Consider the following 13,896-nt stretch of genomic DNA (forward strand, 5'->3'; position numbering starts at 1 on the left):
AGTTTCGCAAGGAAGAAAGTAACAATAGAGAAAATTAGTTATGAAATTTTCTTTCCAACAAATTATTTCTGACGAAAGTACACCAGCATTCTCTTGCCGAGATGTAATTGCACATTCTGATGAATAATAATAATAAATAATAATAGTGCCCCAAGGTTCCTGCTCCAGCTCTTTACAGAACAAATGTGGATAACAATTTTTAAAAAAAATTCTGAAAGCATTCCAAACTTCAAACATTGCATTTTGTGCCAACAAGAAAAATGCTCTTCAAACAATATTTCTGCTTAGAACAAAATAAAAAACATATTGGCATTTATATTATTACAGTACAAAAAAGGAGCATTGTTGAGTGGAAAAAGCCATTTTAACTCCATGGTAAATGAAATTTAGCTTTCAAATTTTGTGTTTGTAATAAACACATTTATGTACTAAATGTCAGATTTAGAAGCTAAATAAAACTGTTCTGTTTACAAGTTTATAAATGATACATTCAGTGTAATTTGCTAAAAGAGGAAGTACATTCTTTTTTTCCCATTTGAAGAGGAAAAGGTGTAGAAGATGACAGACAGATGCTATGGACGATGTTAGCCCAGACAGAGAGCAAGGTGAGTGGTACATAGACAATGAGTAACATGCCCAAACAGTAGAAAAGCGAGAAGAGATGATTCAGCTACTCAGCAATAGTGTCACAAATATCTGGCTATCAATGAAATATTCACTTCAAATCTCATTTTTATTGACCTCTAAGCTGGGTTTCCATGAGTACATAAGTGGAGCAAAAACACTTAAGAGCGGACAAGGCCCAAAACATGTTGTGTGTGATTTGTAGTCGTTGAATAAACCTTCTCAGCAGAAACTGCTTCAGAGTGCTCTCCTCTAACCGCTGAGGAGCAAAAACTCATTGTAATCAAATCCATCCCTAACTTTCAGGATGACTCTCCCTAACCAACGCTATGAGACTTCCTAGGGTGCCGCAGAAAGAATCCCAAGGCACACAGTATAATTGCAAGCAAGCTGCCTTGCGTGTTTATTGCGAAGTGCAACGTTTCGGGGTCACGCCCCTTTCTCAAGCATTGAAACGTTGCACTTCGCAATAAACACGCAAGGCAGCTTGCTTGCAATTATACTGTGTGCCTTGGGATTCTTTCTGCTGGACTGTTTGGGAGGCGGTCGATCCTCTACCTTCATGCACAGGTGTTGTTACTCTAATTTACTAAGGGTGTGCGAGAGCCATAGTTGAACTACCTCCCTAGGGTGCCACCATGTGTTAATTACTGCCAAGGTGGAGAATTATGTGAGTGGTACATAGGGATGTAGCGAACGGCGGAAAAAATGTTCGCGAACATATTCGCGAACTTGCGACAAAACATGCGAATAGTTCGCGAACGTCGCGAACCCCATAGACTTCAATGGGAAGGCGAATTTTAAAAGCTAGAAAAGACATTTCTGGCCAGAAAAATGATTTTAAAGTTGTTTAAAGGGTGCAACGACCTGGACAGTGGCATGCCAGAGGGGGATCAAGGGCAAAAATGTATCTGAAAAATCCATTGTTGACACAGCGCTGCGTTTTGTGCTGTAAAGGGCAGAAATCACACTACGTCACTCAGGTGATGTTTCTGGACACGGAATGTGAAAAAGCTCACACAGCTAGGTGGCACTTGGTTAAAGACTGGGCAAATAATGCCTGCAAGGTCAACGTATACACTACAGCCGTTGGATACGGAATATATTATTGCTGCTTGAAAAACGTCACTCGGGTGGTGTTTCTGGAGACGGTATTATTATTGATATTTAGACAGCTAGGTGGCAGTTGTTTGAAGAACAGATGCAGATGAGAGATCAGCAGCAGGACAGACAGCTGCCCACAGCAGCTACATACAGAGCACTGCAGTAGAAGGTAGATTACTAGCCAGCAAAGCTACCTAACCTAAAATGTCCCTCAAATCCCTGCAGAGTTCTGTCCCTACAATACAGAGCAGTATCAAGTAGATTACTAGCCAGCAAAGTTACTATCAACTGTCCCTCAAATCACTAACAGCTCTCTCCCTACACTAGCTCTTCCAAGCACACACAGGCAGAATGAAAAAACGCTGCAGGGCTTCAGTTTATATATGGAAGGGGAGTGGTCCAGGGGGTGTGGGGGTGGTCCAGGAGGGAGAGCTTCCTGATTGGCTGCCATGTATCTGCTGGTCTGGGGTGAGAGGGCAAAAATAAGCGCCAGCTAAGGCGAACATTCGCCGAACGCGAATAGTCGATGTTCGCGCGAATTAGTTCGCGGGCGAACAGTCCGCGACATCCCTAGTGGTACATACAGAATGAGTAGTAATTAGCCCAAGCACAGAGCAAGGTAAGTGGTAATACAGAAAGAGAATCCACAGTTTGCTCCCCAGTCAAAAAAAAGTTAATGGTATATATGAGCAACAATGGATATATTCTCTCCAAACATAGGCGAATAAGAAAAAGAATGTTACTACTAAAGTTATCTATCAACAGGCAGTAGATAGTCCTTCATTTCAGTTTCCAAAATCTGTGTAAATAACAATAGGTGAAGGGAGCAGGAATGCTTACAGCCTATGAATATAAGAAGAACAAGTAGGGTATATGGCAGTCCACCAAAGAATAAAGTAGATTGACATGTGTATAGACATTGACTATTGAGCTGTTCAACTAACACAAAAAGGAAGTGATTCCTGGATGTGTTAGATGCCAAGCAAAGTGTGAAGTTGGTGATAAAGTAAAATACATTGCTTTGCGATAGTCTTTTATTGCACTGACAATTTACAATTTTCCTCTATTGAGTTTATTTTAGTTTATGTACCTTGGTGTGGGGTGGGGAAGAGTTTTCTGTGTAGGGTGAGGGGGGCACCAACTGCATATTTGCCCAGTGCCCATCAAGGCCTCAAAAAGACCCTGCTCCTAATGGTCCTGAAGATATTGCATATTCCTTGTATAATACACAAAAGTCATGAATATCTTGTGAATTATATCCTTATAAATGGTGAGTTCTGATGTCATTAGTTATAAACGGTGAGTTCTGATGACATTTCTATCACATGACTCACTGAAATTTGTGTATTATAATAAATAAAGTACCCCCAGTTGTAAAATATGAGGATTTTAGAAGTTATCTCAGAGTTCCATGACCTGTATAAAAACACTCGGCTTTCGGCCTCGTGTTTTTATATGGTCATGATACTCCTCAGTAACTTATATCCTTATAATTTACAAGAGGGGGTACTGTATTCACTAATTCATACATGATAAATTCATCACCATTATTTGCATTATACCAATATATAGGGGCACTTATTTGCAACTCTTTTACTGTGTGTTCCAGTTATATGGATCCAGAAATGTATCACAGCTCACAGTAAAAATGGCCTGGAAATTGCACATTCTTTGGAAGAATGATTTATGCACTGGCCAAGGAAATCAATGTACTTCCAGATGAAAGTAATAATCCATCTTGCTATTGACTGCTGTTAAGCATTGAGGCTTCAGAGAATCTGACCATGGTATATTGGACATTAATGATCCCATTATCAGATCAAAGAGACAGTGCTACATTAGACGTTACTACTTCATCAACTGAGCTGCTGGCCCTGGAAAACACAGGAAAAAGTTCTATCATGCAGTGTTGCCAAAGGAAGCATGACTTTTCGGCTTTTCAAATACCCTCCAATTCACAAAGGGCCCCCTTCCACCATGAATCCTCCCCATCAGCTGCTGTTTTGCCCTATACCTCGGCTGAGAAAGCAGTAGTAGTGCATGTCTGACCATGTCCAGCGATGTCCTGATCTCCAACTAGAAGCATGTATACTGGAAATTCATCAGCTTCCACTATGCATGCTTCTTATTGACAATCAATGCCTGGGGAGTCCACACATCAGACACAGTCAGATATGGCTACTAGCAACCACTCTGTACTGCTCTGCTTTTTCAGCCTAGGTATAGAGCAAGGAGGCAGAAGATGGATGTTTCTTTATACAGGATCAGTGCACTTCTGACCATGGAATGCAGAGAGAGACTTTAAGTTCTAAAATGTTTACATTTCAGTTGTTTTCAGATCACCAGAAATAAAGCCTTTTTTCGATTACTTTCTATTTTTTATTTGTGACTGTTTTTGTAATATTGAAGTTTAAAATTAAAATCTTCCTAAAGCAGGGTACCCAGATAACTCATCTGCCAGACTAGAGATAGGTCACAGGAACATTAAATTTTAAACTTCAATTTTGGAAAAACTGTAAAAAATAAAAAAAAAAATCTATCACTTTAACCTGGAACAAAATGAGAGAGGGGTTGAATGACACTTAGTCAATGCAGTGGGGGTGGACTCCGCGCTTGGTGGTGGAAAATGCTTAGTGGCAGCGCTTATCGAAAATTCAGGACCCACTTGTGCTTAGGAAGAGAAGGGAAAAGACAGATGAGAAGATTCAGAGAGATTAGTCCCCCAGCGAGGCAGCGACAAATTGCATCTTCTTCGGGCGACAAATCTCCCTGAACTGCCTCCCTGTCGGCTAGAATCTAAATCGTCGGCGGGATGGCACTCAGAGCGCTTCATTTTCTGAAGTCACCCAAAGTTTCCTCGTGAGGAATCTATATCTACCTGTCTATCATCTATCTATCTATCTATCTATCTATCTATCTATCTATCTATCATCTGTCTGTCTGTCTGTCTGTCTATCTATCATAGTTTAGATAGTGTTGTAACAAACCTGTTTTTGCAGGCCAATGTCAAAATGGGTATGGGTAACCTTTTCCTTTTAATGGTGGGCCTGTTTTTTGCAACAGGTCCTATTGCTAATGCAGCTCAGCATCACTTGATGATTTGGCAATCCCATTAACCAATCAAGTAATTGAAACATGACCAGGGAACTGTGGTCATATTCCTCCCACGCATGTCACAGACACTGATTGACTATTAGATTGGCAGCTCAGAGTTATAGCCTAAAATAAGGATGCATTAGCACAAGTATGAGGCAAAAACAAGCACAGCTAAGTAATCTGTATTTACATTCCCTTTCCTTTCAATTAACCTTTGCAAAAGCCAATCCAACCATTCTCTTAATTGCTATTATCAGAAAAAAAATGCATGAAATATATGCAGATATTCAATATCAACTGCTACATTGAATTGAGTTGGTTTATAATTTTTCAATGAGAAAGATACTCGGATTGCTGTGGGTTATTGCCCAGGTTTAAATTTGCCCAGTATGCTAAATGAGCAGCTGTAATAGGATGCAATTTAATCTTTAATCAGTTTGCATTAAAAGGGTTGCTAACCTTCCAATTTTTTTTTCTTTTCAGTTGTTTTCAGAAATAAAGATTTTTTTCAATGACTTTCTATGTGTGACCAGTTTTCTAATATTGAAGTGCAAAGTTTATATTTTCGCCTTCTTGTAAGCAGCTCTTTGTTACTTTGTAACTGTTCTAAATTGATTAGTTGATACATTTCTTATATTTGGCCCTGCTGTGCAGAATCCCTGCTGTTATAATTTATACCGTAGTTGCTAATATTATGCAGAAGCTGCTAAGAAATTTATCAACTAATGTAGCAAATTGTTCAATTGAAACTGAGACAGGAACATTAAACTTTAAAATTAGATTTTGAGAGAACAGTAAAGAATTAAAAAGGGAAAACAATTGAGAGTCTTTATTTCTGGTGAACAATTTGAAAAAAACAAAACTGCAAAATGTGTTTAGAAGGTGAACAATAGAATCTATTCCTAATTTTGCTGGTCTGCAGATCCCAGCAGTCTTTAACTCTTGCATAAGGCAAGCAGGTTTATGTAAGTCTAGTACATTCATGGAAGTAAAATGATCAAGATTCTTTAATTGTTTCTCTTAAAGAGATACACAGTACTACACAATATGTTGGCACTACATAAATACATGTTAATAATAATAATAAATGGATGCTGTCATGGGAAACACATGTTTTCCAAAACACATCAGTTAATAGTGCTGCTCTAGCAGACTTCTGCACTGAAATCCATTTTTCAAAAGAGCAAACTGATTTTTTTATATTTAATTTTGAAATCTGACATGGGGATAGACATATTGTCAGTTTCCCAGGAGCCCCTTGTCATGTGACTTGAGCTCTGATAAACTTCAGTCACTCTTTACTGATGTACTGCAAAAAAGAGTGATATCACCCCCCCTCCCCCACCCCAGCAGCCCACCAGCAGAACAATGGGAAGGAAACAAGATAGCAGCTCCCTGATACAAGATAACAGCTCCCTGGTAGATCTAAGAACAGCACTTAATAGTAAAAATCCAGGTCCCACTAGGACACATTCAGTTACATTATGTAGGAGAAACAACAGCCTGCCAGAAAGCAGTTCAATAGTGCAGCACTGGATCTTTCTGAAAGCACAGGATCAGGCAAAATGACCTGAGATGGCTGCCTACACACCAATATTACAGCTAAAAAAAATATACTTATTGGTTCAAGAATGACATTTTATATAGTAGAGTGAATTATTTGCAGTGTAAACAGTGTAATTTAGAAATAATAACAATACCATTACAATCATGACAGAATCATTTTAAGGATATGTTATATTAGGCTAGCTTTCCATTACTGACCTGCCATAGGCAAAGCAAGTTGATCAGCAGCACCCATAGTACTTTACCTTTATATCTTTAGGATCAATCGTAGGTGATTTAGGGCTTAAGATAACAAAGATTTTTTTTTGTTCTTTCTAAAATATACTGTTGTGTTAAGGAACGTAGCTATGCTTTAAGGCTAAGGCCACACTAGGCGATAGCGCGGCGATTTGACTCGCGGCGACTTTTCGCTGCGACTTTTAAGCCGCAATCGCTGTGGAAACTTTTGCGCTGGCGTCTATGGGGAATCGCGAAAAATCGCCAGCGTAAAAACACACGCGGCAATCTTTTCTCTACTGTCGCTCGAAATTGCCTCGCTAGGCGATTTCGAGCGACAATAGAAAAAAGATCGCCGCGTGTGTTTTTACGCTGGTGTTTTTTCGCGATTCCCCATAGACGCCAGCGCAAAAGTTTCCACAGCGATTGCGGCGTAAAAGTCGCGGCGAAAAGTCGCCGCGAGTCAAATCGCCGCGCTATCGCCTAGTGTGGCCTTAGCCTAACCCTTTACATGCCATGTGACATATAAATCTAGAGTGGTGACATGAAAGTACCAGCACAGCATATTTAATGGCAGGGGTGCTTCGCCAATGAGGCGAGTTGAGGCTGTCACCTCAGGCGGCAGAGCCCCACTAGGTACCAGGGGCGGCAAAAACTGGAAATTCAGCTCTTCTAGCGCAGAGAACGCAGTTAGGCTCTCTGCGCTAGCGTACTGGCCCTCTCTGTCACCCTTGTGGAACCCCTTGCACCCCCTCAGGCGCAAAAAGGTAAACGCACGGGGGAGGGGGGCGGCCGCAACTGCTGCTGCCTCAGGCGGCAGAGGGGCCAGAATCGCCCCTGTTTAATGGCAACTGGTCACACAGATAGATCAAACAAAGCTACCATGCAAGGGGTTAATGCCTTTCTAATTCAGGACTAAATTACCTTTAAAGGGTTTTTATAGCCCCAGGCATGGCTGAGAGTTAAGTTTGTCCTTTATGTGTGACATAATTTTGCCAGGATATAATCCTGAAATGTGTGAGTGTAACAGCTAATTGTCTCACTATATAGAAGCAGGACAACGCAATTTGAAACCATCTATTATGGCTTACGGCTTCCACTGCAACATTATTATCTAAAGATAACTTGCTTTAAAAATGAAATTTCTTTTAAGGCCCCCAGGATAAAGAAGAATAGAGTATTGTTAAGCACCTAATATTCTCTGACAGTAATGCACTGTATTGAATCCAATTCACTGTAGTATATGCTTTATAGAAACTCAAATGTGTACACTTAATTGGTCTGATGGGAGGGGGCAGATTTATTATTCCCTATGACACATTTTGCTAAAACATATATTTAAATTGTACAATAACTTTGTCTTTAGAGCAGTTTGGAATGCTGTTATGCATGACATGGTAGAATGGCTTCATACACAAGGAGAGCAACAGTGTACATTAAGTGCAAACATACTTATTTCATTTATCAACACAGAAAGACATTTTGTGCAAAAAGAAAATCCAAAAGGGGCAGCTTCATTAAGTAATCTCAGCAGATTGATCTCATTTTTCCTTTATGACAACACTTTCCTGACTTTTAGGAAAATTCTCTTGACAGTGTTAATGAACCTACACATTTATCAAAGCAGACAGATGTTTAAGCGGTCAAACCGCACTCATTTTCTATGAGTGTTAGTGCTTGGTGCAGTTGAGTAGCAGCTCTGAACACTAATAACCATCTGAGTCTTTAACCCTTAATCCATGATGCTTAACCACAGTTTAATGCACTAAAACTCCCATTCTACTATAAAATATTATCAAGGAGTAAAGAATGACGGGAGCTGTAGTCTCATTGGTAATTAAAGGAGCACTAAGGGCCTATCATGCTGTGTAAAAAGTGGAGTGAAGCATTACTGGTGATGTTGCACAAAGCAACCAATCAGCAATAAGTTTCAACAGTTAAGGTGGCCATACACGGAGAGATCCGCTCGTTTGTTGATGTCGCCAAATGAGCGGATCTCTCCCCGGTATGCCCACCTTGAGGTGGGCATATTGGATGCGAACAGAATAGATGTGGCCGCGATCCGACAGGATTTTTAGTCCCATTCGATCAAGATCTGGACGATTTTCATCGGGGGGGGGCCCCATACACGGGCCAATACGCTGCCGACACGGTCTGTCAGCAGCTTTTATCGGCCCGTGTATGGCCACCTTTAGAAAACAAAATCAAAGATCTAATTGGTTGCTATGAGCAACATCACTGGTAATGTTTCACTTCACTTGTAAAAGCTACTTTGCCTCCTATTTCTTTAAAAAGTTGACAAAGAAAACATAATTTCCCATAAAAAACAAATCATAAAAGAGTTTACCAGTGAGAATGCTGAATCCCAGCACTAAGTCAGTCATCTTGCTTTTATCTTACACATAGTGATAATAATGTAATTTTGACTTCATTATATGAACCCCACAAGGCGATCCGGACCGATAAGTTGCCAGGAGATGACACACATGCGACGTGTCGGACATGCAGAAGATAATGGGACTGATCGTGAAATCACAGGTACAAACTACATGTATCCGACTGTCTAATGAAGATGTTCACATCCGACAGTTGGATACATGTAGTTTGTACCTGCGATTTCACGATCAGTCCCATTATATTCTGCATGTCTGACACCGCGTATGTGTGCCGGCTGGCGACAAATCGGTCCGGATTGCCGTGTTGACCTTATTCTGGAATAAAACATGTGCCTAAAGGACACGCTTGTTCAGTGCTGGGAAACTGTGCTTGAAACTTCCAACTCTAGTTGGAGAAATTGAGTTAGATTTATGCTGATCAGCTGGGATTCTCATTGGAGGATTGTTTGCATTTAAAGCAGTCACTGGCTGTGGAGATTTAGGGAAAAGTTTTAGAAAAAAGTTTTCGTGCAATATTGCTTTAAGAATACAACCCTGATGTTGTTGGACTACAGTTTCTAGCATGCTTCAACCTTCATTATACTTTACATTATGTTACATTACAGGCGTTTGCAGTTGACTTACAAACTGAGATAATTAAGTCGTTTTTGGCTTCATTATATTACACAGGAATCAGACATGGAGATAAAGGACAGACTTGTTCAGTGCTGGAAAACTGTACTTAAATAACCACAAAGAACAAAAAAAGACCAATGTGATTGTCTGGGATACTGTACATCATCCTACAAGTTCATTTCAAGGTGAACTGCCCCTATAAGTAGTACCAAATAGGCACAGCAACAACCGAGCTGAATGACCCTGCTAATTTTCTTTTTCTAAATGGCTTGTACTACAGATATAGTTCCTTATTGGCTTGCTTTTAGCCAGCAGGCATTAATTGTATGTTTCTTCCCATCAGGCTTCCCAACTACAGAGAAGAGAGGCAGCTCACATCTCACACTTGCCGAGATTGGGGGGGGGGGCATTTTATAGAAACTACTAATGCTAATCTTTTTTCCCCTGGGTCTGTGATACAAATGAAGTTTGCAAATTATATTTATAATGCCATAGTTACAAAAACAAGAGGGTCTAGTTAGATGCTGTGATGCTTTGATCTCAAGGGAAATTTGCTTTTATAGGAGCCATATTGTGTTATAAGTAAATATCTATAAAATAGAAGGTATGGTTTTGTGATACTTTCCTGGCAAGCAACAACTTTTTTTCTGATGTGGATTATAATGAGAAAAGTTGCGACCAAAATCTGGGAACTAGAATTCCAGAGGGGTTGGACCTATAATCATTGATGAGCTACTTTTTTCACTAGCCCTGGATTCATATCAGAGCATAAAGGTGCCAGTATATCACTTGAATCCACCACTGGGGTGTAGCCAAATAAAAGCCACACATACACAATTCTTTAGAATTAACGATGAATCTTCCAATTGTGCCTTTAAAGGAAGTTAATTTCAGAAACTGTTGTGAGGAGTCTATTACAAGAAAGAAGGTGCGATTGATAGCCTTGACTTAAGGTACCTTATTGACTTATATTGATACCATGGGTATTCACACAGTTCACCCAAGCACAGAAATGACAAAAAAAAATCAATCTTGCAGAAGCAGCAGTGCAGCTCTTGCTACTTGTTTTTAATTTTTTATTATTTGTGGTTTTTCAGTTATTTTGCTTTTTTGCTTCAGCAGCTCTCCAGTTTGTAATTTCAGCATTCTGGTTGCTAGGGTCCAAATAACCCTAGCATTGATTCTTTGATTTGAATAAGTGGCTTGAATATTAATAGGAGAGGGCATGAATAGAAAGATGAGTAATACAAAGCAGCAATAACAATACAGTTGTTTCCTTATAGAGCATGTTTCTTTTAAATGGGGTCAGTCAGTTGAGTGAAAGCTCAAGACAGTCAGAAGAAAAGGGCAAATAATTAAAAAAAACAACTAGCATAAATGGCTATTCCATGAGATACAAGCATTGGAGATAAGGTGCAGTACAGGGATGCATGGATGATAAGAGATAGAAGAGAACCCTGTGAATGATGGAAGAACGTGCTGAAGATCAGTAAGCATTCACACCTGGCAAGGAAGCAATTTATTGTGAATCATCTCTGTGATATGACTGCAGGCTGTATATATATATAAATATCAAAAAATGGCAATGATGTTCTTCAAATATAACCACTAAGAGTTCCTGTATTCATTCCTGTATTCAACATTAATCTAAGGCCCCCTGCCTGCCCTTGTGTGGCCCCACATGAAAGTCTGCCTGCTGTGACTGTTTACCATGTGTAAACTTTAAAAGATATCAATACTGAGATTAACTGGCCCCTGCATTGTTTATACTTCAAATTCAGACTGTAATCCCCTGTATTGTTCACACCTGTTATCCCCCTGTATTGTTCACACTTGTAACACCTCTATTGTTCACACCTCAGGTCAAGACTGAAAGTGCCCACATTTTTTACATTTTATACAATGTACTGAAGAGGCACCAGCATTGAAAACCAATTAAAAAGTTGCTTACAATTGGCCGATCTATAACATACTAAAGGTTAACTAAAAGGTGAGCCATCCCTTTAAAATATACACTCCTCCATTTCTGTTCCCATGTTCCTGAATTGCCTCCTATGCTGATTCAAGCTTGCTGTTCTGTGTGCTCCAGGGTGCTGAAGGTTCAGACTGACCTACCATGGAAGCAGAGCATCTTCCAGGATGGGTCCATATCCTAGTGAAAAAATTTCTATGGATCATCCAGGAGGCTACCAGTTGCCCATGCCTGTCCTATGGAAGCAACTGTGATTTGCTTTACAAATGTATGTCTAATTTTGCTGTACTACAGCTCTCAGCATTCTTTAACCCTTTTTACTGGGCATTACAGTCCACTAATATTTGGATGAGGCAAGAAAGTTTTTATTCCCTTTCAAATAGTAGCACACAAGTAATACATGTAAGGCTCTAGTACATGCTTGGAAGTAAAATGATCAAGAAGATCCTTCAGACCTTCCATTACTGACCTGCCATAGGCAGAGCAAGTGGATCAGCACCTGTAGTACTTCACCTTTGTAGGAAAGTTGACAGCTGATTTAGGCCCTAAGATAACAGACATTTTTTTCTTAGTTGTTTCCAAACAACTAATACCCCATATACCGATATCCTAGTGGGCAGCAAGATTGGAATTGTCCACATTTTTACAATGTGCCTATAAGCTATTGGACATTATCTATAATTGTTGTTAAAATGGGCCCTTGGTATAATGTTATCTGGGGAACCTTGGGCTGCCCAGGTCAACACTGGGTTCAAAGATGTGAACATTAACAAATACAAGAGATCCTCTGCACTCTACCCATTATCAATATATTAAGGACAGGGGTAGGCATTTTTAGTAGCTTAAGGCACAAAATGGACTGGGACGGACTGGGCCGGCGGGACACCGGGAAAAACCCCGAAGGACCCGACTCTTTTGGTCCCCGCCGGCCCAGACCCGCTCCTGCACTCACTCTAGTCATGCTGCCACGCCGGAAAACATAGGTACGCATGTTCAGGAGGTATCTGAGGCACAGATACCTTGGCTGACCCGCTCCTACACTCACTTTGGTCTCGCTGCAGCGCCTGTAAAGGTAGGAACACACTGCGTGCACGCTTGCTCGCGGGGCATGGGAACACTGCAGGAGGTATCTGAGGCACAGAACCAGGGTCAGAACAGTTCACGGCTGGGGGGCCCGGGGGATGGTGGGGGTGGGCCTGAGGCTACAGACCCGGTGGGCCCTGGGCCCCCTAGTCCGACCCTGCTTTCAATGTCATTAATATATTGATAATGGGTTGAGTGCAGAGGATCTCTTGTATTTGTTTATGTGAATTTTGTAGTCACAGCCTCATTGCACCCCCGCAAAATTAATGGTGAGCACAACTTTCCCTTGTTTGTTATAGTGCAGAAGTGTGAAGTCACGTGTGCCTAGTACAGAACGCTGCAGCTATGACAAGTGTAAGAAACTACATTGTTTCAAAAGTCAGAACAAGAAGTGCAGAGAATAGAAAGGAGCGGGCAGATTGCTACTCTTCCATAATGGCATTTGCAAATAGAAAGTTAGTGATTTCTAGTGCTCAAAAAGTGCAATAAGTTTTCCATTGTGCTGGATATTTCTGAACCTGTAGAGAAAGGGTTTTAAATATCCCAGTGGCTTCACTATAACAAATTATAACCTCACTTTGGTCAAGTGAAACCATGCTATTCTCTATTAGGGGTGGGTACGTGTACCCAATGCCATTCATTGTGTGAGGCTGAGCGATTGCTGCAGCTACAGGGACAGACACGGGCACGTGAACCAAATTGTTCTAAGGCAAAATAAATGAGTCGCTGTCCAATACTGGAGAGGTTTTCAGTAACAGCGCTGAGCGTCCCGGCCAATCACACGCGCGCTTACAATCACACAGACGCTTTGCAGCTGCGGCCGCTCCAGTGAGCGAATGTGTGTGTGATGTGACTCCGCCCCTTTCCTAATGATAAGAAGGGACCGAGTCAGGGAATAAAGAGGCGCTGCTGCTGCTGCTGGAACGGAACAGGGACGCTGCTACCCAAAGCCTGTGGGGAATATCTAGAGCGCATCCCCCTGTGCCCTGCCCCTGACATCCACATCCACACAGGAATACAGGGCAAGATGGCAGGGATCCTAGTTTGGTTTTGGAATGAGAGATTTTGGCTGCCTCACAATGTCACCTGGGCGGATCTAAAGAGCACCGAGGAATCCACTTTCCCCCAAGCCGAGGACCTGTATCTGGCCATTCCCCTGGCCTTCTGCATCTTCTGTATCCGGCTCTTCTTTGAGAGGTAAAGGGGATGGGGATTCTGAGTGCT

General features: G+C 41.1%; 1 protein-coding gene across 3 annotated transcripts in view; it reads left to right on the forward strand.

The window, feature by feature from the left end:
* Positions 1 to 13,565: 13,565 nt before the first annotated feature.
* LOC108701361 (ceramide synthase 6-like) overlaps positions 13,566 to 13,896 on the forward strand; it is an 83,628-nt gene continuing 83,297 nt past the window's right edge. For all 3 annotated transcript variants that reach the window (XM_041576109.1, XM_018235879.2, XM_041576110.1), the window contains exon 1: positions 13,566 to 13,869. In XM_041576109.1, the coding sequence (XP_041432043.1) occupies positions 13,700 to 13,869 (170 nt within the window). In that variant the 5' untranslated portion in view covers positions 13,566 to 13,699. The remainder of the gene's footprint in view (positions 13,870 to 13,896) is intronic.

This window comes from Xenopus laevis, chromosome 9_10L, assembly GCF_017654675.1.
Source record: "Xenopus laevis strain J_2021 chromosome 9_10L, Xenopus_laevis_v10.1, whole genome shotgun sequence".
NCBI classification, from domain to species: Eukaryota; Metazoa; Chordata; class Amphibia; order Anura; family Pipidae; genus Xenopus; species Xenopus laevis.